Source organism: Nansenia antarctica (genome assembly GCF_963989245.1).
Source record: "Nansenia antarctica genome assembly, chromosome: 6".
Taxonomy (NCBI): domain Eukaryota; kingdom Metazoa; phylum Chordata; class Actinopteri; order Argentiniformes; family Microstomatidae; genus Nansenia; species Nansenia antarctica.
Window position 1 is genome coordinate 64,630,380 of NC_137676.1, and position 23,062 is coordinate 64,653,441.

Genomic DNA, 23,062 nt, shown 5'->3' on the forward strand with positions numbered 1-23,062 from the left:
GGGTAATATCCACGTACGCCACCACGCGGGGTTAAGGTCTGGCTGGCCGTCAAGGTTTAGATCCACTACTAACTTAAAAAAAAAATATATAGGTTTATAAAGAGGACATTTTGCCTCCTCCGTTACAAAGTGCAATCGATCGTGTATGTTATGAGTATAGAATCAGGAAAGAGGTTGTTGACAGGAGAAATAGTGCACTCTGTGGTAGACTATAGTACACTGGGTTAGGGTTAAAAGTAGAGTACACTAGGTTAGGGTTAAAGTACAGTACACTGCAGAATACTACTGGGAGAGTATAGTACCCAGAATACCCTCTGGCTAGGCTGAGTCATCTGGTAGCACATTACTGAGGCTCTTCAGGAGCAAGGAGGATCTGGTAGCATGTTACCTTACGGCTAGGGAGGGGGTAGAGAGAGTGAGAGAGCGAGAGAGCGAGAGGGAGGGAGGGAGGGGTGCTTATCAGTTGGGAGAGTGAGGTGAGGGGGCATGGACACTGTCCTGCCACTGGTGAGGGGATCACTGTGGAGTCGTCACACAGGCTCAGATCAAAGAGAGACTCTCTCTCTCTCTCTCCCTCCACTGCTCTTTTCTCTATTCAACACAGACCAGAGAAACCTGTCTCCCTCTCTCTGTCTTTCAATCTCTCTTAGATAATAGGGCATGTTTTCTGAGGAGATAAAGACTAGGCAGACAGAGAGAAGAGGGGTATGTGTGTGTGTGTGTGTGTGTGTGTGTGTGTGTGTGTGTGTGTCTGTCTAAGTGTGCGTGTGTGTGCGGTAACCCAGAAGGCCTCAGAAGCAGCTGTTTTGTATCGCCGACTTGTTTTTGTTTTTCCCTGGAAGTAGTGAATCCCTCTGTCTTGTGATTGGTCCGCCGGCGTGTCTGTCCTATCGAGCACGCAATATGCGTGTCTTCAAATGCGTTTCGGTGTTAAAGGAGTTCACCTTGGGAGAATAAAATGAATAAACGCCTACACGCTAGCCATATCTACTCATCAATTAGAACAGGAGAGGGGGCGTACAGCGAAAACACAGTCTGATTTATTAGCGTCTTAATACGACGACAGATATGAAAAAGAAAATGGAGAGCGGAAACTGAACTCTCTCTCTCTGTCGCTGAGGTATGATGGATGTCACGAGAGGCTATTGGAAATGACCACCGTTTGGCTCCGAAGGGTTAACCCGTAACCGTACACGGTTGTTAAAGTATTTGTTTTGTTTCTGTTCCTACACAGCAGTGACCCAAGAGGAAAGTGCTTGTGTGACAAGAAGACTTAAGAATAAGCAGCCTTCTTCGATTTTTTGCCAAAAAGAGGAAAGGCCCTTCTATGTCCCGACGCGGAGGGAATATTAGCCGTAGCTTGGAGTGCCTAGTGAGTGATGAGTCCAAGTGATTCACCCCAAAACAGACGTGTTTGCGTGACCGGGTGCTTTTTTTTCCACACGCCGAGGGTGAGGCCGAATTGATTGATACTGTTTAATGCCGCCCAGCGCTCTCTCTCTCTCTCTCTCTCTCTCTCTCTCTCCACACACAGTTTTTTCTCCACACACTCTGATACACCCACACACACACGCATCTGAAACATATACAAGCATGCACACACACACACACATGCACGCACGCACACACTCACGCACGCACGCACACACTCACACACACACTCACACACACACACACACACACACACACACACGCACACACCGTATACACACACACAACCCGTATCCTAAGGTGAACTGAGAGTGAGTGTGTTGGCTGACATCCCCAGCCCAGGGTGTGTAGTTAGTGTACAGTACCAAGTGAATATATTACCAAATAATGAGAAGACACTGCTGCAGGTTAGACAAGACAGGCATCGCTCCAACTGGAGAAACAACCAAGTGTGAAGAACTACAAAACACACTCTATCCTTCCACTCGTTAATTATAATTGCTTTATGGTCGTCACCAAGTTCAAATCGGTTGGACTCTTGTTTGAAACATTCGTAAGAATTATATTCCAGATACTGCCCGTCATGGTTCGTAGGATGTTTACAATTTGTCTCTAATAGTCATACTTACTGTCACAGTATATTTTATTACGCTACAGTTAGCGTGTTTCTTTGCATTTGGGACGTTTTCACGACTTTCGAGCGTGTATTCGTCTCTCTGCTGCTGAGCGTTTGATATTAAACAGCCTCACGCTAAAATAGAGACCCTCGAGTGTGTGTTTTCTCTGCGTACAGCGGAACGCCGAGGCTACTTGAGGATGACTAGTCCTTCAGTTGGGCATGATTCAGAGGAAAAGAATGTCAAATCTCAACAGTTTCGCATTTTTTAAATCTTCACAATAAATCAAGGTTGTAAGTCGACCGTCGACCATAGCAGGCCGCAGATCCAGGTCCGTTTCTGAGGTATTTCTGCTGTAAACCCAACAGAACAACATCCCCCGCTCTACTGAGGCCTCTGCAAATGGTTCACTTGAGCTGACCATCATGCTTTTGCTAAGAGTATCGTGTGTGTGTGTGTGTTTCTAATGTTCATTACACATTCTATAAAAAATATAATATTGAAGCACACTGAAAACAAAAATGGTTTGTTGCAATCTGAATCCTCCCACACACCCACGCACGCACACGCACACGCACACACACACACACACACACACACACACACACATCCGTCTTAATATGAGAGGTCTCAAAACAACAAATGTAAGGTTTTAAATAACTTACTTTGAAAGTGAGAAGCACTGATTCTTATCTTAATCAGTGTGTGTGTGTGTGTGTGTGTGTGTGCGTGTGTATCAGAGTGTGTGCCTGTATCAGAGTGTTTGCCTTAATACCTTAATCAGAGTGTGCGTGTGTGTGTGTGTGTGTGTGTGTGTGTGTATATGTGTGTGTGTGCGCGCATGCGTGTGTGTATTCGTGCGTGCCATCACATGAGCGGCTCATTACACTATTACACTTTCCTTGAACATGAAGAAAACGCTAATACGGCGCGCACACACACACACACACACACACACACACCACTAATATCTCTACGCTGAACTCAAAAACCCCAGCAGACTTCAGTGAGGAGTGTTCTCAGCCAAACCCGAGGCAGGTCAGGCCGGTGGACAGAGTCCCGGCCCAGCTCCCTGCCTGCAGCGCCTGCCTCGTCACCACTTCAGGAATGCAGGAGAATGACAGCCCAGAGGCTTTGGCCATTTCACCAACACTGAGCGCCTACAGAAGAACTCTCTCACAAGCTTCTCCATGCATCTTTGTGTGTTGTATTTCAGTGGCCATGCATGCGAAGCAGAGTAATATTTTTTATCAGAGTCGATTTCCCGGTGAGCAACAAATAAATAATCAGACATAAAGTACAGGGTGGGAAAGCTAGACACTAATACAGTAGAAGAGAGTATTCTCAGAAGATGGAGGGATAGGGATACTCTGTATCATGTTTCAGCCTCCTAAGCCTGGTGGATAAGCCTACACTAATGTGCTGCCCAATCCATAGTTGTAAACCAAAAGCGTGGCTTCACATGCTTCATTTAGATCGTGTTCCTTTTAATGGTTGCAATGCCTCTTATAGAACACAAAACGTATCTTCCATTTTGGTTTTCCTGGAATTGTAAAACAGTCATATTGAAGAAAAAAAAAAAAAGTTTATCACGTTGTGTCCTATAATGTCGATGTGAAAGGTATTCAAACTCGAAATTACAAACGTGTCACAATGTTTTATCCTGGTGATCCTCTAAATGCAATTCGAAACGAAATGGTTTTTGTTAATTGAATTCAACAATTATGGAATTGCTCAAACTGCTCTATCATCACAATACATTCTTAGACGGCCTATCATGAAATAAGATTTCTAATAAACTTACATTAGTAAGCATTTTGATAGCCGTTGCTAACACCGATACGAAGAAGGCCTACGCGTAAATTAAATTGTGGACGTCCAACACAACGAAGACGGGACTAGAGATTGTTATTTTTTTTCTCCAAATACCCAAAGTCGTTGCAATTAAAACACTTATGTCTAATTAAGGCGAAATGCCTGCAGGGAGACCGACATAAAAACACCGTGCTTCAGCAGACAATGTCCAATTGACTCCCTAATGAATTTAATACCCAGCGCCAACCGACCTGCGCCTCATTAACTCCAGTACAACGAGAAGCTGCAAATAGATCAATAGTTTGCAAAGACTTCAAGTGGCTTTCAATCAGCCGTCCGCTTTATTTTTCGCCACTCTTTCCTGCTAAATCAGTCTAGGCTTAAGTATCCGTCTCACACCCCATCCGCCCACCCCTCTCCTCTCCCTTCCCTGCATCTCGGTGATGGGTCCTTAAGTCATCTAACATGAAGTGCAGGGTGATAAGGGGACTTCAATTACAACCCCGCCGAAGCCCCGTCGGTCAATTATTCATCATGGACAAGGTTCACCACCGATAAAGCGATGGTCAGATTAAAATAACACGCGTTTTAGAAAACCGCTTACACCTTCAGGGGGAAATGTCGTTGTTTTTGTCTTTTGAGTTATTCTAAAAATTAATTGAGCGTCTAGAAAATGTATTAAAACAGAGAATCAGTGAAACACACAATACGCGTTATGCAATACATATATGCGTATATTTAAAACTAATAGGCCTAAGTGAAATCAAAGAACGACTTTATTTTCTATGTTCCATTAATTCAACAAAAATCCAAATGAAAACTATCAAAAGGCACAAGAATTGAGGCGAATTGGAAGAACATGTTCCCGAAACACGGATAGACTATACCATCGAATAATACAATATAGTGAAATCTCAAAGGGTCGTATGATTTCAAAGAAAAGACCCGTCTGCTCCACGTCTTCAACATGTGCATAGGCTATAGAAACTAAGGCGACTGCAGGTGCAGTCACCGTGAAGACTGAATTGTTTTCCTTTCCTTAATTGTGCCGTGACATGAAATGGGTCAAATGTGCGACTAATATGATGACTAATTTGAGAATAGCCGAAAGGCAAATTATCGTCATGAAGCATAAACAAAAAAAACAACAGTGTCTGTGAGGAGAGAACTTATTAAATAGAAGGAAAAAAGGCTGTATGTGATTATTTGATCAACAATGTTTCATATTGCCGTGTGCCCGCTATAGCGCGAATAGTTTATAACAGAGAGACACCGTTTATCCCAAGGAAAAGTTAATAGAGGTTGAAAACATACATTAGTATTATTATCATTACATTTTGTTATATTTTTAAAACCAAACAAAATGCTACAAAAAGACTGCATGGAAATGACAATGTCTGCATTTCCATTTAATTGATCACAAACAGCCTACTGTGCACTGGCAATCTGATTCATCTCATTAACCCCATTATAACATGAACCCTGAAATGGCAGCATCGTGTAGCCTGGAGCCACGCATGCCAGCTTGTCTGAGAATATAGCCTATACATTTTTGACGCAAAAATATATAAATAAGGACATAGAGAAATTGCTTGAGATTTACGGTATCTAAATGCACGATAGGTAGCTTACACCATTTTCCAAAGGCAATCATATCATATAGATAATATTACTAATATTTAAAATCAAGTCTAATTAACTTTATCAGTAAGAAAATAACATTAACAATAAATAAAAATAAAGGCAAAAAGAGAAACGTCCCCAAATATCCATAATGTCACAAGAAGACACACACGCAGGTATACAGCACCACTCACTCACTGCGCAACACTAGTTTTTCCTACTAAGATCTCCATTTCACATTTAGTGCATACACACCTGGACATGGGGATTATGTCCGGGCAAGACAAACAGCTGTCGTTAAAAAAAATAGTTATTGTCTAATAACTCCACAACGTACACCGTGTGTTTAGAAAAGGCCCTGTTATCTGTCCTCTATCTCTATGCGGCTCCGCGCGCAGCCAGGACGGTGGAAGGAGAAAGTGTGCCTCTCCGTGCAGGGAGTCTGTCGACGGCGCCTCTGATTGGCTCCTCGCATTGACAGCTCTGCCGTCGATTGGCTCGTCGCGCTGACAGCTCTGCCGACGATTGGCTGATCGCACTGACAGCCCTGCCGTTGATTGGCAGGAGGAGGGAAGCCCCACCTCTTCCACTCCTGCCCAGGGACCATTCATAAAGTACACAAGTCCAGCTCTGACATTACCGTACCGTAGCTCTCTCAGCTGAGTGGACAAATAGCGGGACCGGGGAAAGAATAACCGTGTTCAGTTCACCGACAACGGACAGGAGAGATGACCGGTCAGGGCCAGCGGGTTATCCGTTAGCGAGGACACGGACGGTATAACCGAACACACCCGTTCTGTGGCTCCATCTGAGTTGGACTGATATTTAGTAGCCTGTGTTCACAGAGTTGCATCCCTATCCGTTTCCTCTTGACACTGACGTCCATCCGCTGTGCTCCTCGCATTAAAAAAAAGTTGTGTTGTATTTTTGTTTCACTGCTGGGGGAAAGCGTCGCGCCTCTGGCTTACCGGTCAGCCTTGGATCCGTCCGCGTACTGCGACTCTCCGGTGTACAGCCCGGACCTCTGTCCCAACATGATCGCGACGCAGGCGAAGCTGGTCTACCAGCTTAATAAATACAACAACGAGAGATGCCAAACTCGCAAGGCGGCCATCGCGAAGACCATCCGGGAGGTGTGCAAGGTGGTCTCGGACGTCCTAAAGGAGGTGGAGGTCCAGGAGCCGCGCTTCATCAGCTCCCTCAGCGAGATCGAGGCGCGCTTCGAGGGGATGGAGGTCATCGCCCCCAACGAGTTCGAGGTGGTGCTCTATCTGAACCAGATGGGGGTGTTTAACTTCGTGGACGACGGCTCCCTGCCCGGCTGCGCGGTGCTGAAGCTGAGCGACGGCCGGAAAAGGAGCATGTCGCTGTGGGTGGAGTTCATCACCGCCTCGGGGTACCTCTCCGCCCGGAAGATCCGCTCTCGGTTTCAGACTCTGGTGGCGCAGGCGGTGGACAAATGCAGCTACCGCGACGTGGTTAAGATGGTGGCGGACACCAGCGAGGTGAAGCTGCGCATCCGGGAGAGGTACGTGGTCCAGATCACCCCCGCGTTTAAGTGCACGGGGATCTGGCCTAGGAGCGCGGCCCAGTGGCCCATGCCCCACATCCCCTGGCCCGGCCCGAACCGGGTGGCAGAGGTCAAGGCCGAGGGCTTCAACCTCCTCTCCAAGGAGTGCTACTCGTTAACCGGGAAGCAAAGCTCAGCGGAGAGTGACGCCTGGGTGTTGCAGTTCAGCGAGGCCGAGAACAGGCTACTGATGGCCGGCTGCAGGAAGAAATGCCTCTCGGTCCTCAAGACTCTGCGGGACCGTCACCTGGAGCTGCCGGGCCAGCCCCTCAACAACTACCACATGAAGACCCTGCTGCTGTACGAGTGCGAGAAACACCCGCGGGAGACCGACTGGGACGAGTCCTGCCTCGGGGACAGACTCAACGGCATTCTGCTGCAGCTCATCTCGTGTTTGCAATGCCGCAGATGTCCTCATTACTTCTTACCGAACTTGGACCTGTTTCAGGGGAAGCCGCACTCGGCCCTGGAAGCGGCGGCTAAACAGACATGGAGACTGGCGAGGGAAATCCTCACGAATGCGAAAAGTTTGGACAAATTATAAATCGGTTGTGATACTCGGTGTTATTAGTGCCGAGGGACGGTCGAGATTACACAGCTTCAAAGTGGAGGAAAAAAGTGATCTTAATTCTCCAAGCAATGTGAAACAATTGAAACAAACTGAAACAAACACGATTTAAAAAATAAAATTAAAAAGACTTTTACAATATGGAGAAAATGGGACACTGCCAGAGAGAGAAAGTGAAGGTACATTTTAAGCTAAATGTAATCATTTCTGTTTGTTTTATTCTAAATGTTTTCACAAAGTGAAGAAATGTTTATTTAAAATATATGCACAAAAAATCTTTAAGTGAAAGAATAAAAATGTAGCGTGCCAAGTTCAAATTTTTCATTATGTGACCTTAAACTGAAATGTTAATAAAAACGAAGCAAATTACATTACAATTTGGCCTTGTGTTTGTTACATATTTTGCTGGGGTTGTTAAAGGAAGACATGACTAACAGAATTCAGTTAAACCCATTACTGCGTTATTTAAAATAAAAACAACCGTTGAACTAAAAACCCAGGGTGATTCATATTTCTCATTAACCAACAACAATACGGCTTTAGGCCATTGTAATATTTAAAATACAAGCCTAAGAATTTAAATGTTGTTGAAATTGTCGTATGGGGAAAACACATCTAGTCGATTATTTTAGGTCAAACAAAAGTTGCAGTAGCCTACACATCAGTGCCATTATGTAGCATTGCTTAATAGGAGGATTTAACAATGCATTATATGCGTATATGTGACTATTCTGTATTGGTAGTGAGGTACAGTCGACACCAGAGTGCGTGGAGACAGAGAGACATAAGACTCAACCACTTGTAGGCCTAGACGGGGCTACACTCCAGCCATTTTGACGTTGCAATGAGAGGAAAGTCTGTACACTTATACATTCAAATCGAAGATCAAGTATTGCTGAATATTAGAGCGTACTATTGTTGATATTGTTATATCCATGTAATCATATTTTTGGTTTATTTTCCTCATATTAATCCATAGCGTTTGACAGTGAAAATAAGTCGCCAGAGAAAGTTCTGGATAATATCTGGAAAAGGCCTGATCCATGTTGTCGCTTTTGCAGCTTAATATAGAGACAGCAAATACACACCCACAGTCGCCGTAGCCTAAAAATAGAAACCAGGCCTATAGGAGATATGTGTTATTACTGTTATGATGACTTTATATAATTATTCAAGGGAGTAAACTATACATTGTAAAGTTCATTCATTTCAAATAAATACATAACATTTAATCGTCACACTCGACTTGCAAAATTCACAAAAATCCTAAGCAATCTAAATGAAGGAACACAGCAGACACGCTCTACCAAGCCTATACAGGGCATAATTGAGAAATTTAAGTTTTTAATATTTAAAGTTGTTGTTACTTTTACAGCTCAATGTTTCCTTTCTGAGTCTAATTAACATAACAGTATAGTAGGCCTAGGCTATATGCTATAACAATAGCCTATATTTCCAAACAACAAGCTAACCAGCACCTTCAATAGAAGAGACACAACATTATCTCAAAATGTAGGCTAATGTAATTATAATTTGCATGTTGGTGAATCAACCCTCATTTCCTCTTCATCGAGAATGAGGCAAGCTATCAGGCATATACAGCAGTCCTAATGGTTTACCTTATGCTCATCATTGGTGTTATTGCAACATTCAACACATGTAGGCCTGTATATATCTAGCTCACGGGCTGACAGACAGACAGACTGTATATATCTAGCTCACGGGCTGACAGACAGACAGACAGTGTGTGAGATGGAGCTGTGGGGGTATTAGGGGTCAGGAGAACCGGCATGGCCAGTCTGAAGCTCGCTTTATGAATGACATTTTGAGGCGCTCCGATCAATGGAGTTAAAGCCCGTCTCTTACCTTCGGATCAATGGTCTTAAAGCTCGGCTCTTCTTCATCCACCTCGAAATAGAGCTCGGAGGCGGTGATGGACAGGGTCCCTCTCACTACCACGGCCGGGGCGACCAGCTGGGCACTGGTGCTCAGGTTTACTGGGCCTGGGAGACACACACGGCCGACAACGGCGGTCAGAAAGCAAACATTAGCGCTTCCCCCTCCCTCCCTCCCTCCTCCGTGTCCTTACACACAAAAACAGTGTTTCAAAGGGCAACAGCGTGTAAAAGTAAACATATAAACTCAACAAGCGGACGCGTTGACTTTGATGGCTCTTTTCTTCTCCGCGAAAAGGCGGTAAGAACACGGCAGAACACGAGGAGTGGATAAGCGCTATACGGGTCCTTTCAGACGTCGAAATAAAATAAGCACACGAAAACAAAAACAATGTCTTTAAAACAGCAATTCTAGTCTATCATTCAACTGTTTTATGCAACAAAATTATATGATTAGGCTATTGTTAATATTACAATAGTATTATTGTTATTGATATTATATGCGGTATGTAACATTGAGTTAATAACCTTTGGAGTTAATATCAAGGGATGGATTTAGATCAACCCAAACATGTCAGAGGGATAAATGTAGGTTAAATATAGGCCTCAATTTAGAAGCAGGATCGTCTTGGTCTGAACGTTTCCCGTTAACCGAGGAAGGTGGTTTTGGCCCGGAGTGAAATAAAAACGTCAGCATCCGATCCGTAACCCAAGAGACGACGGCCTTGTCAAAGAACAGAATCAGCTGTCAATCAAAGCCCATTGATTGCGGGCTGGTGCGGCTCTGTTTAATCTCTCATCCATCTTAATGTATGCCAGTATGACAATGAGAGATCTGCTCAGGGGAGACGCGGTATAAGCTCCGGCCCGTTCACCGCATGTGCCGACGCATTGTGTCTGCAGATGTGCGGCAGGACAGCCTTGGAGCCCGGCTTGATTTCCCAGAGCACCTCGCTCTCACACACGGATGGAATAAACAGATATGTTCATTTGTGTCGCCCCCCCCCCCATTCCACCCCTCCTGTGTAGTCCCTCTCGAGCATTAACATGTAATCCGAGGGTGAAATAACATTTTTTTTCAATCACCCTAGACATTCAATTACACCTGGATCGGACAGCTGAGATAGTGCCCCCCTCCCCCCCAAACCCCCCCCATGACAATTTCCACTTCATTGCAGAACCCGTGTCACTTTATTAGACAGGATCACCGCTTTATCCTATTGTCATCTGGCACGTTTTAATAATTGCGCTCTGAGCGCATTTATATTATAATACAGCGACCAAGATTTTACTGAAAAGCCAAACGAGGGAATTCCGGGATTATAGAACGCAATCCGATTAGTCGTATAATAACTAAAATGTTTTCCAGGGATAGGGACACGCACTGACATCAACGGGTGTGGCATAACCGATTTCTAGCGGCTAATAATCGGACTGATAAGCAATTTGATTCGTTTGAGTCTTGTTAACATTGATGAGGCCTATCATACACGCATGGTCTATAGACCGCACCGATATATCCTGCATATAAAATTATGTTTAAGGCATAGTTCGAAGCACGATTATCTCGGTTGTCCTACAATGCTGTTTAATTATGATAGGCCTAATGGCGGTTCCTCGAATCGTCTGCGGAGACTGCATGCTGTCTAAATAGCCTACTTGTTAACGACCTGGAGGTATAATCATTAGTTAATGAGTTAATATACATAGTTTTAATTTAATATTTTGCATAAGGGAAGACAGAGAGCCATACTAGTCAAAACACCGCTTAACACAATAGGCCTAATAGCAACATGCGCAGATAAGACACACTTTGTGCACCCATGCAACCTCTCAAATATACAGAGGCTAAACACACTGGGCCTATTGTTCTAAACGGTGGTGTGTTATTTGTTTTTCTGCACTATCATTTCATTTCAAACAAAAATGCGGATGTTCTGCTTCGGGACTTGTACAACAGGGCAAGCTTGCCAATTGGAAGTGTGTGTGTGTGTGTGTGTGTGTGTGTGTGTGTGTGTTTTCTTCCCCCTCTCTCGCTCTCAAGTCGAGGAGAAGACGCAAAGCCAAGGCGATCAGAGGGACGTAATGAGCTAGTCTTGTCAGCGATAATGGCAGCCACCGGGAGGTGATCCCTCATTAACCGTTTGTTTGGAGCGCAGGTATCCGCACAGCACGCGTGAGCAAGCAAGAGGGGAGAGAAGGAGCGGGAGGGAGGGGAGGGGAGGGGAGGGGAGGAGAGGAGAGGAGAGGAGAGGAGATGAGAAGAGGGGCCTCCTCAGTATTCGACATGAAATGGATGAAGTGCCGCGTTACCTGTTAGATTCTCCAGTTCCTTCTCCTCCAGGGATGATAGTGTGTCATCGTCCCCGTCCAACAATATCTCACTCTCTGAGTTCTGATTTCCCACGGCTTGACTTCTGATGGACTGTTTGCCTTTGAGAATATCTTCCTCGGGAGCTGAAAAGAGTATTATTTTATTTTTTTAACCCGTCATGCGTAATTGTGTTTTTACCAAGTGCATTTTGTTGTGCTGAGGTGAGTAGCCTATACTAGCAAAACTTTGGAAATGCATAAACAAAATATTACGCAATATTATAATGTGACTATTCTGGTTCGATATCAAAAGTATGACATGTCCTATAATCGTATGGTATGAGGCCTATTCGGTCTGTAGCCTTCTATGTAAAATACAAGCGCATTACATGTGTTAATCAATAACTTAAAATAAAGTAAATAATCAAATGCATTGTGTAATTGAAAATTATCATGGATGTATTTACATTGGTGAAATATCCAGTTGGTCTCACGTTTTACTTTACATTTCAGAATGATTTGGATCGCCTCGAAAATGATTTAATGAATGTGACGTGTATATAAAATGTCTGAGTAGGCCTACAAGGCTAATTTTAATTTACAACAAGCCAAAAATAAATTTCGCAAAGTTTAGACCCACTAATTCAACACAGGCATAGCGTCCCATAATTCAGATACAACAGGGATCGGCGTCTGACGCAAACATGAACGTACAGTATGCGGCGGACAGATGGCAGAGATGTAAACATCATAATAAGCCATAAGAGAAAACTGGCAACCTTCTGAGAAAACCTTTTATGCTCTTTTATCCGCATCATACACACATGTGTCAAGTCATAAATCCAGCTGAAATACTGGCAATGACCCTTGCTGGCCTCGGGTTCTTCTGGAGATTACATGTTACATTAACAAATCAGATTCCTATCTTATCTGAGAGGTCTTTGTCAGAGGCGTTGTGCCAGCCTGTAACACTGCACCAACTCGCAAATGACAGAATGCAACATTGTATTGACGTTCTGTATTGATGTTGCTGCAATGGTACAAATCTAATATTCCAAATCCAATTGTTTGATTTCACAGTGATTCCACTGGCAGAGGATGGGGCAGCAGGAGTTCACTAACGCCACAGACTTTACATACAGTATGTGAGCACTTTCAGTAGTAGAGCAAGCAAACTAATAATCCAACACGGTGACTGTTAAACACCCAATTCTCCCTTAAAACAGACAAAGACAAAACAAATAGAATGTGTCTGGGCAGCGTCGTGTCCTGTAACGTGAGCCAAACATACACAACAACGCGGAAGGCCGGCTGTTTGATTTCAACTGAACATGACTTGAGGTTCCAAATGGATTATTTAAGAAAAATGGTAATCTGCAAACATTTACAGAGCCTTGCATTCCCGAGTCTGCATGGTACAGATCGACACACACACGCACACACACACACACACACACACACACACACACACGGGTGCACTGCGTATGGACCGGCACGTCTTCCATCTATGTAAACACAGTGGGAGAGACAGGAGCAGTTTCCCGTGTGTGTGTGTGTGTGTGTGTGTGTATGTTTGTGTGTGCTGGGGTGTATGTGTGTGTGTGTGTGTGTGTGCTGCGGTGTATGTGTGTGTATGTTTGTGCTGGGGTGTATGTATGTGTGTGTATGTTTGTGATGGTGTGTGTGTGTTTGTGTGTGTGTGTGTGTGTGTGTGTTGGTAATCAACAGGGCCTCTATACTCCAAACCACTGGACACAGAACCCGTGACCCCTCACCCCCCCGCCCGCCCGCCCGCCCCCCTCCCTCTCCCTCCCTCCCTCCCTCCCTCCCTCCCTCCCTCCCTCCCTATCAGATCTCTCTGAACAACACCACCTGAGGCGGGAGAGAGAGAAACCTCATTTGCATTCTCTAAAAATGCACAGCCTCTCTATGCAGCCAGCCATCGCCACGGACTGTCCAAAACGGTCCCGCAGAGAGCCGGGGCGCTGAGAAATCTCTTGTCATGGAAAGTATGCGCAGCTCACTGATATGTAGAACGGTCTTCCTGTAATTAAGTCTCCCTGGAGGATTCTTTAGTTAGCAGCAGTGAAATTACTCCCAGCTCCCTAATACATCCCACATGCAGGAGTCCTATTCACACCATACTGGTGCAGCGGCAGCAGGCCTAGCCGGGGACGTGACAGAAGAGTGAGCTTGAAAAGGAAGACGTGCGTATTTGAACTTCTGTACATTCCGACCGTAAACATGCTCACTAAGTCTCACCCCAACATGCAAATGTAGCTCCCCCGAGCATATGGCTGTGTCACGGTTAGTGTGTGTGTGTAACACCCGCCTACTGTACCACGGTTATGACTGCTACCACGGCTACAACTGATACCACAGTTATTACCGCTACTATGGTTACTACTGCTACCATGGTTACTACTGCTACCATGGTTACATATGCTACCATGGTTACAACAACAACAACAACACACACATCTCATTATAATATTACTATCTCCTGCGACGAGAAACAGCAGCTTTACAAAACAGCAGCGTACAAAATATAATATTCATATTCATATTATGCATGAAAACGACTTCATCTGAAAACCTTTTAAGGTCTTCAAGGTGTTCTGAAAGCATTGGGTCTTTGCATTCACATTTACAACACCATGAATACAACCATATTAACTATATATATTACTATAAATTAACTATGGACTATAGTAGCAATATTATTATAGGTAGCAGTAGCTATAGTAGTATATGTAGTACTAGTTATAGTAGTATAGGTAGCAGTAGTTATAGCAGTATAGGTAGTAGTAGTAGTAGTAGTAGTAGTAGTAGTAGTAGTAGTAGTAGTAGTAGTAGTAGTAGTAGTAGTAGCAGTAGTAGTAGTAGTAGTAGTAATAGTAATAGTAATAGTAGTAGTAGTAGTAGTAGTAGTAGTAGTAATAGTAGTAGTAGTAGTAGTAGTAGTTATAGTAGTATAGGTAGTAGTAGTAATAGTAGTAGTAGTAGTTATAGTAGTATAGGTAGTAGTAATAGTAGTAGTAGTAGTAGTAGTAGTAGTTATAGTAGTATAGGTAGTAGTAGTAATAGTAGTAGTAGTAGTAGTAGTAGTAGTAGTAGTTATAGTAGTATAGGTAGTAGTAGTAATAGTAGTAGTAGTAGTAGTAGTAGTAGTAGTAGTAGCAGTAGTAGTAGTGTGTAGTAGTAGTAGTGTGTAGTAGTAGTAGTAGTAGTAGTAGTAGTAGTAGTAGTATAGGTAGCAGTAGTTATAGTAGTATAGGTAGTAGTAGTTATAGTAGTATAGGTAGCAGTACATGTAGGTCTATAGGTATTAGTGCACAGAATAAAACATCTGTCTCTTAGTGGCCATAGCACCAAACATCAGAAATAATCATATATAATTAGCACAATAATCGAGAGCTGTTGTGAATCCCTGACAACCACATCTAACATTTTAAACCCAGCCTGAATTAAAGCCGTACATCATACATACATTGAAGTCAGATAATGCAAATAACATAAATTTTAAAAAAAACACACTTAAATAATAGTTAAATAAGCAGGGATGCCACGTGAACCGAATACCCCGACCTCTTCAACCAGATCATTCATGGAGCGCAGGACACAAACGTGAATACACCCCGACCACATCACCCATTACCCTATTTCAAGGCCTCCTCTTTCCCTACCGAGAGGATCAAATGCTCCCTTATACGCTACCAAAGTCATGCGTTGGGGGGCTGAGCAATTAAATTGTCAGAATTAACAAATTCGTTTTTAACAAGACCGTAGCCAGCAGTGCAGGCGTGAGGGGCGGGGGGGGAGAGGGGGTATTGATCTTTAGAACAGAAACATAAGTCTTCAGGTATTTACTCTGCCACCTCTCCTCCTGCTGAGCGGGCCCCCTTGACCAGACCAAATCAATCCCCAGGAAAGATGGCTCTTTCCAGCCATAAATACGTGTACGACTAGCCCCCTTCGACCCGGCCCTGGTCCTAACCGCCACGCGTCAGGGCTTACAGGCTGGAAATCGTCCTCCAGGTTTTGGCCGGCTATGAATGACGCTGGTTGTTGTGCCTCAAATAGCTGTGTCTCCCCCCGCATATCTTAATATGTAAAAATGGAAGTGAAATTTGCAAAATGTGTTTTCCTGGAAAATATGCGGGAAAACACATGGGAGCAATGTGACAATATTGGTAAGAAAGTTGTGTTTGTGCATTCACTTAGACACCCCATTTCACCTTTTCAACACACCTTCACATTAAACACACCTTCTCTAATATGTGTATCAGGGGTGTTCAGGACACAGGAAGTGTTATCAGGCCCATGAGTAGCTTGAAATAATGTTGAATACAGACTGGATCCTTCACTAAACGCTTTCTTATGGGTGTGTGTGTCTGTGTGTGTGTGGGGGGGGGGGCTCCCCGCCCTCCCTCCCTCCCTCCATTTTCTTTCTTCATCTGATGAAAATAATTACAGCCAGATATGACCCCTGCGCTCCGTTTGAAAACCCCAAGCCTGCATTCTCGTCTTGAGCTCCACTTCCGTAACAAATGTCGGGTCGACAAAAACAAGAGGAAAGGTTACATCAGAGAAGAGAAAGAAAAAAAAATGGACGCCCGCCGTCAAGCCTCAACGTCAAAGAGTTATTTTAATGATATACTCCCCCCAGCTGGAGCTGGGCGATCCTCTCCTGAGGTAACACACACGCCGGCTGCACCGTGACTAGCTGGTGACTTGTTTCTACTCAGTCATGATGACTTTTAAAGCAAAACACACATCACGTGGAAGAACTCGTCCTCGATATGGCGGTGAATATGCAGTACGTCATTTCGACAGACCCTATTGATTCGTCTTTTTAAGCGGAACGTATTGGCTCTGCCGAATCACAGGGTAACAGATTCATATTTGATTGACTGACTGATGATGTCACAGTGCGTCATAGGGTATGGGGGGGGGGGGGGGCAATTGGGAGTAGCTGATTGATGCCTCAGCTACCTCACAGCTTCACACAATGAGGATGACAACTGTTGTTCTGCTCACTAACAGAAGCTAATACAGAGAGGATGAAAGAGAGAGAGAGAGAGAGAGAGAGAGGACGAGTGTGTGTGAGAGAGAAAGAGAGACAGAGACGAGAGGAAGATAGAGAGAAAGAGAGGAGAGGGAGAAAGAGAGAGAGAGTGAGAGAGAAAGAGAGAAAGAGAGTGAGAGGAGAGACACAGAAAGAGAGAGCAAGATAGATAGACATAGAACGAGAGAGAGAGAGAGAGGAGAGAGAGAGAGAGAGGGGACGACCGGGCCTCGGGTCCCACCCTCCAGCTGCCTCCACATTACGGCCATTACGGTCTCTGAGGATGCTGGGATACGGAGGCCTTATTGCTTTTAGATCACATTCTTATTGACTTCTGTCACAACGGTCGTTTGTCTCCGGGACTGATGTCACGTTTGGGAGGGACGACCGCAAGACATATTGGAGCCATTTTCAGGACCAGAAAGGGACCGTTATTGGGGAGCGCAATAGGTTAAGCCGGCAAAAACCCCGGACCCGAGAACGAGAACGGCGCTGATTGCAAACCCTGGTGTGAGCCGGAATGGCAGGCTAGTATCTTACCAGAGACTGGGGATTAGGCCCTCTCTGGGGAAACTGGGACTCCCACTCTGAACGCGCCACCATGTGTCATATGGCTTTAGTGGCTAATGGCAGACTGTGTTTCCTCTATGAATACGTACAGTAAGTCAGAGTTCTGTGAGTTCACTGTGAACGTCCTCGTAGGGAGTTTATTGGACATCTGCACCTGCTGTTGTTATAAGCAAGTGCAGGGATACAAAGGGGAGAAGGCATCAGATCAATTCAACCCAATTCCGACGCTGGAGAAAATGGTAATCAATGGTGTTGGTTTAACGACACCTCCATCTTCTCGGTAATACAACCGTATCGATGCGGGTGTTTTAGACACACACTATTTCACCTCCTCACTGAGAGCCTTGCTTTTTACGACATGTTAGAGCTATTCTTCAACAGCCATATACTGTGGAGTATGTCGTAAAATGTAAATAAATCTATAAAAAAAAAAAATCCCCCTTTTGTATACTAAATATAGACAAGAAATAATGATAATCAGTTACGATATTTGGAAATGATTAATTCCATCTGAACTAATTAGCCTTCATGGTGTTAGCCACATCGCTACACCTTCTGAAAAATACTTAATTCTCACAGTAATAGATTGGTGACCTTTAGCCAATGGAGATTTATGACGACCTGATCTAGGAGGGTTCTAATTGGACAACAGCCTGGGGTGTCATCACCCTGGCTCACTGAATAAACACAACATGATTGCATATTAAAATAATATCATGCCACAACTGCAGAGCAACAGTAACAGTATATTAAAACATATTCTAATTAATCCAAATCCTGAAGCTATTCACACATTTTTTTTTTTTTTATCACTGCATTAGCAGGGAAATCAACATTGTCAGACACTGGTGCGATTTACAGTGCATTCTGAAAGTATTCAGACCCCTTCTCTTTTTCCACACATAAAATGCATTCAATTTAAATCATTTGCCATCAATCCACACACAATACCCAAGAATGACAAAGCGACATTTCAGTAAATGTATTAAAATTGAAATACCTCATGTAAATAAGTATTCAGAAAATGAAAAAATGTCATGAACAAATCACTCAATAAGTTGAATTGAGTCCATCTTAATGCAAGCATAATAGTTAATGTAATTTTGGAATCAATATCTTTGTTTGTATAGGGTCTCACACTGTGTGGATCAGGTTGTCATTACAAATTGAGCAAATGGAGAAGAACAAAACTGCGACCCTGGATGTGACCCTGAGGTCTGGGGAGACTTACAAAAATCTACAAAGTTGAATGGCGGAGAGGAAAAAGCACAGTCGACGGGACAACATCATCTCAGTCACTCTACAAAATTGGTCTATAAACAAGTGGCCAAAAATAATTACATAATGGAAAAATAATCTCTCTCATATCCATAACTGTGTTCAGCAATGAATTCAAGTGATACAGCAAAGAAAGTGACTGGAAATGTGTTTATTTGGTTTTACTACAAAGCATTAAGTTTAGTGTAAATCCAGCACATACAATGCAGTTTCTGCACCATCTACTTGTGTGAAGAATAGTGGTAGCTGCATCAAATTATGGGTATATATGTCACTGGCAGGGACTGAGGAGTTTGTCAGGATCATGAGAAAATGCAAACATTTGTTGAGTTGGTAGTGACATCCTAATCTACACAGAGTGTAACTGATTCCTATACAAATCAGAGACCCTATACAATTTATATATTCATTTAAAAATGACATGAACTATTGTTCTAACGTTTCGATGTCTTGTTGATGACATTTTTGCATTTTACCATATTTTAAGAGTGTCATAGCAAAGGGTCTGAATACTTACGTACAATGGGGTATTTCTTGTATTTCAATTTTAATAAATGTACTGAAATTTAAAAAAAACGTGTTTTCACTTTGTCATTCTGGGATATTGTGTGTGGATTTATGGCAAATTATTTTAATTTAATCCATTTTAAATTGAGTCTATAACACAACAAAATGTGGGAAAATTTAAGGGGTCTGAATACTTTCCGAATGCACTGTATATAACTCATGTTTGTACCAAGACCTACCTGCCAGCTTAAATCAACATTTCCCCCTTACAATTTTGTGTACAAACATTCAGCATGCAAACTACAACATTCAAAAAGGAAATAGAGATCCAAAGAACTCTAAGATCCAAACACAACTGCTTCCTATTGAAAGTCAGGGTCGGGTCATTTGCACTGGAATAAGACAAAGGGGGTTTCCCCCAGGAACCATCAGGGGTTTGGAATTCTACTTACCGTTAACGCCACCAACTGCCATGCAAGAAAACAGAAAAGGAACAAACACAAAGATTCAAATTTCTCCACTTAATCATTAAACTGTGATATGAATAAAGAACTGCAAATAATAATTTCTAAATAAATGTGTAGACCCAGAGATGGGGGGGGGGGGGTGAGGCTGTGTGTGTGTGTGTGTGTGTGTGTGTGTGTGTGTATCACACTGAATGAACAAGGCTTTAGTTAATGAGGGAGGCAAGTCGGGAAATCAAGTGTGTGAACTATTCAAATTAGACTGCCCCCCACCCCCACCCCCCCATTTTTTTACTGTGTCTTGTGGCACAATAAACATTTTATGGAAAATGTAGCGCTAATTTTTATGGCCGTGTTGGTGCTGCCATGGAGGGGCGGGGCGGGCGTTGCTGGCGGGTCGTGGCGCCGGGGTACGGCGCGGGGGGACGGGGGGCTACTGACCGTGTTCCGCGGCGGCTTTGAGCGTGGCCTCCGAGTGCGTGGATCCGAAGGGGTTTCTGACGAAGCGTCGGCGGCGCCTCAGGTCGTCCTCCCAGTAGTCGAGGCGCCAGAACTCCCGAGGCCGGCTGCCGTGGAGACAGAGGAGACACATGTGTTAGCCATTACAGGAACAGCATGGCAGAGCCCCGCGCTAGCGCAGGTCGGCCGGGGTCCAGCATAAAGCCGGCCTTGTTTTGCGTGTCTCTTTTTCCACCCCCTTTATACACACACACACACACACACACACACACACACACACACACACAAGTGCACACATGCTCTCACACACACACACACACACACGCATATTACCATGCATGCTCACAAACACACACAGATACAGGCACAAGCACACACACACACACACACACACACACACACAGATACAGGCACAAGCACACACACACACACACACACACACACACACACACACACACACACACTACCTAAATCCCTGTCCTTGGAAAAAAAACAATATCACCTTCATCCGTGTTGGCGACTAAGGTGTTCCTTGATCGTTTATTTATTTATTTATTTTGTTCTTTTCTCCCCCCCCTCCCTCCCTCCCTCCCTTTCTCTTTCTCTCTTTTCGGGAAGGTGAAATGAGCACTAAATACATCACGCAGGAATGAGGCGGTGACAGAGTGATCAGTTTCCTCACACACTGGTGGCATGTGCTCCCATTCCAGCCTCATTTCAGGCCCAGCAGGGAACCTCTGGAAGGGCTGGTCCACCGTGGCCCAGGAGGAGAGGGGAGGCCATTACACATACAGGGAGGGGGGGGGGGAGAGGGGGGAGGTAGCATTACCAATATTAATCAATGTCCGCACAGTCTCCGTCATTTTTCTTCCCAATTTGCACCTCCTTGCAGCAGGGCCTGGGTCAGTAAATCATCCAGGCTGCGACATCGGGGCCTGGGATACCGTTAACTTTTAATGAAGAGTCCCCACCATGTTGTTGCACATAGGATACCGTAAAATATGACTCAATTTAGACTCAAAAAGGGATTTAATTAAAATAATGTTTTAAAATATTCATTACCTATAGGCCCCCGAGGCAGTACACAACATAAGGAAATAGATTTTATCCACACAACATTTTTTTCATTCTTTCCCAAACCCCTCTTTTCGAAAGCTTGTTTAATCTAAAGAACTCATTTTCTGCTTGAGAGGAAACCGGCTCGTTCGTCAAAACAAATTATGCCAAATGTGTTCCACGGCCGTATTATGCGGACGTGTTTTCAGCATATAGAAACGCAAACAGCTGCTGCTGCGGAGAGCAGCGTACAGGAGAGAGGAGAAGTGGCCGTACGCCTGTTCAAACCACAGACGTGGTCGTCTAATCTAGGAGCTGGACCGACTTGAGATTCCACATATTCAATATACTAACCACGAACCTGCTCTTATGGGACACAGACTTCTCTACGACATAAGCAGGTCTGATTCAGGGTTGTTTTTCAGGGTGTATTGGGGGGTTGTGTTGAGGTGGGTGTCAACCAAATGGCTTTAGCAGTGGGTTCCAAAGCCCTGTGTGCGTTGATTTAGGGAGGCCTGGTGAAATATAAGTCTGTAAGTCCATTGTGCAATGTCCAAGTGAGAAGAGGTTTTATTGTACAACAGGGCCCCTACACCCAGGCTATATAAATCAGGATAATAGCCATCTAAGCACCCTCTAGATACACACCGCTTTAATGTCTCCGTGTTTCACTGAACGTCTGCAAATATGTTAATCTAACTAACGTCCAAAAAACACTCACCGCGGAAAAAAAAAAATGAAAAAAATAATAATTCACAGTAATTCACAGTAGCACGATGAGAAAGGAAAAATTAAACATGCCAAAAAAACTTGCATTTCTTTTTTTTTCTTCTTTTTTTTTTTTACATTTACAACTTTGAACACAAAACAAGTGTTGACGTTGGAACTAGTAGCGGTCCAGTGCGTTGTGGGTATCAGTGTCGAAGGCGTACACACGGTAGTTTATGTGATCTGCTCTTCCACGCGGCCCCCGGCTCCCCCACAAATCTTCAAACCCAACACCCAATGATCACACAGGGGCCTCTAAAGGGGGAAAGGGCTTTACACAAGAAAATAAATACAATTCCAACCAAGGCGCTTTAAGACCTCTATGCCCTGGCTAATGAAAACCATTAATTACTTGATTTATCTGAACAAAATAATGTCTCAAAAGCTGAATATAGTGGAGAGAGAGAGAGAGAGAGAGAGAGACAGAGAGAATGAGAGAGAGAGAGAGAGAGAGAAAGAGAGAATGAGAGAGAGAGAGAGAGAAAGAGAGAATGAGAGAGAGAGAGAGAACTCTTCCCATGGCTTGATGTGAAGGCATTCCATTGAGGGCGTTTAAAGCGGTGCATTGGGGGATAGCTAGCACACAACTACTTAATATTTCACAGGAACACATTCCCCAGCGGCGAGGCAGAGAGAACATCTCAGAGCTCCTGCATCAAACATTCATTTTGATACCAAGTACACGTGACCTAGGAGACAAGTGGAGGAGGAGACCAAACGATGGATCCCTTTGTAAGGAACTTAGACCATGAAAGTGTGTGTGCTGGAGGCACATGGGTTTGTGAGTGTGTGTGTGTCTGTGTGTGTGTGTCCTTGGTGTGTCTCCAGCAGCCTGCCTGTGCAGGACCAGATTTCCCCACCGTCACAAAAGGCTCGGTCCGTGTGTGTGTGTGATAGTCTCCCTACGCAAATGGCCACTTCATCATCCTGACTCCCAGCATTCATCTGCACAAAATTATTATCAAGCCGGTGCGTGGCGCAACTCTGATTCAGGGCCTACACACTCGCGCACACACACACACACACACACACACACACACACACACACACATACACACAT

General features: G+C 44.1%; 2 protein-coding genes across 2 annotated transcripts in view; one reads left to right on the forward strand and one right to left on the reverse strand.

Annotated features, from left to right (window-relative positions):
• The window catches only part of lrba (LPS-responsive vesicle trafficking, beach and anchor containing), a gene marked incomplete at its 5' end in the record, with an annotated part of 245,915 nt that overhangs the window by 86,242 nt on the left and 136,611 nt on the right, over positions 1 to 23,062 (reverse strand). Inside the window, 3 exons of the mRNA XM_080534756.1 lie at positions 9,491 to 9,627; positions 11,833 to 11,976; positions 20,161 to 20,285. Of these exons, the coding sequence (XP_080390882.1) occupies positions 9,491 to 9,627; positions 11,833 to 11,976; positions 20,161 to 20,285 (406 nt within the window). The remainder of the gene's footprint in view (positions 1 to 9,490; positions 9,628 to 11,832; positions 11,977 to 20,160; positions 20,286 to 23,062) is intronic.
• Positions 6,521 to 7,649, forward strand: mab21l2 (mab-21-like 2; the record flags this gene model as incomplete). The annotated part of the gene is made up of 1 exon (XM_080533740.1): positions 6,521 to 7,649. The coding sequence occupies one exon, from the start codon at positions 6,521 to 6,523 to the stop codon at positions 7,598 to 7,600; it is 1,080 nt and encodes a 359-aa protein (XP_080389866.1). The 3' UTR covers positions 7,601 to 7,649.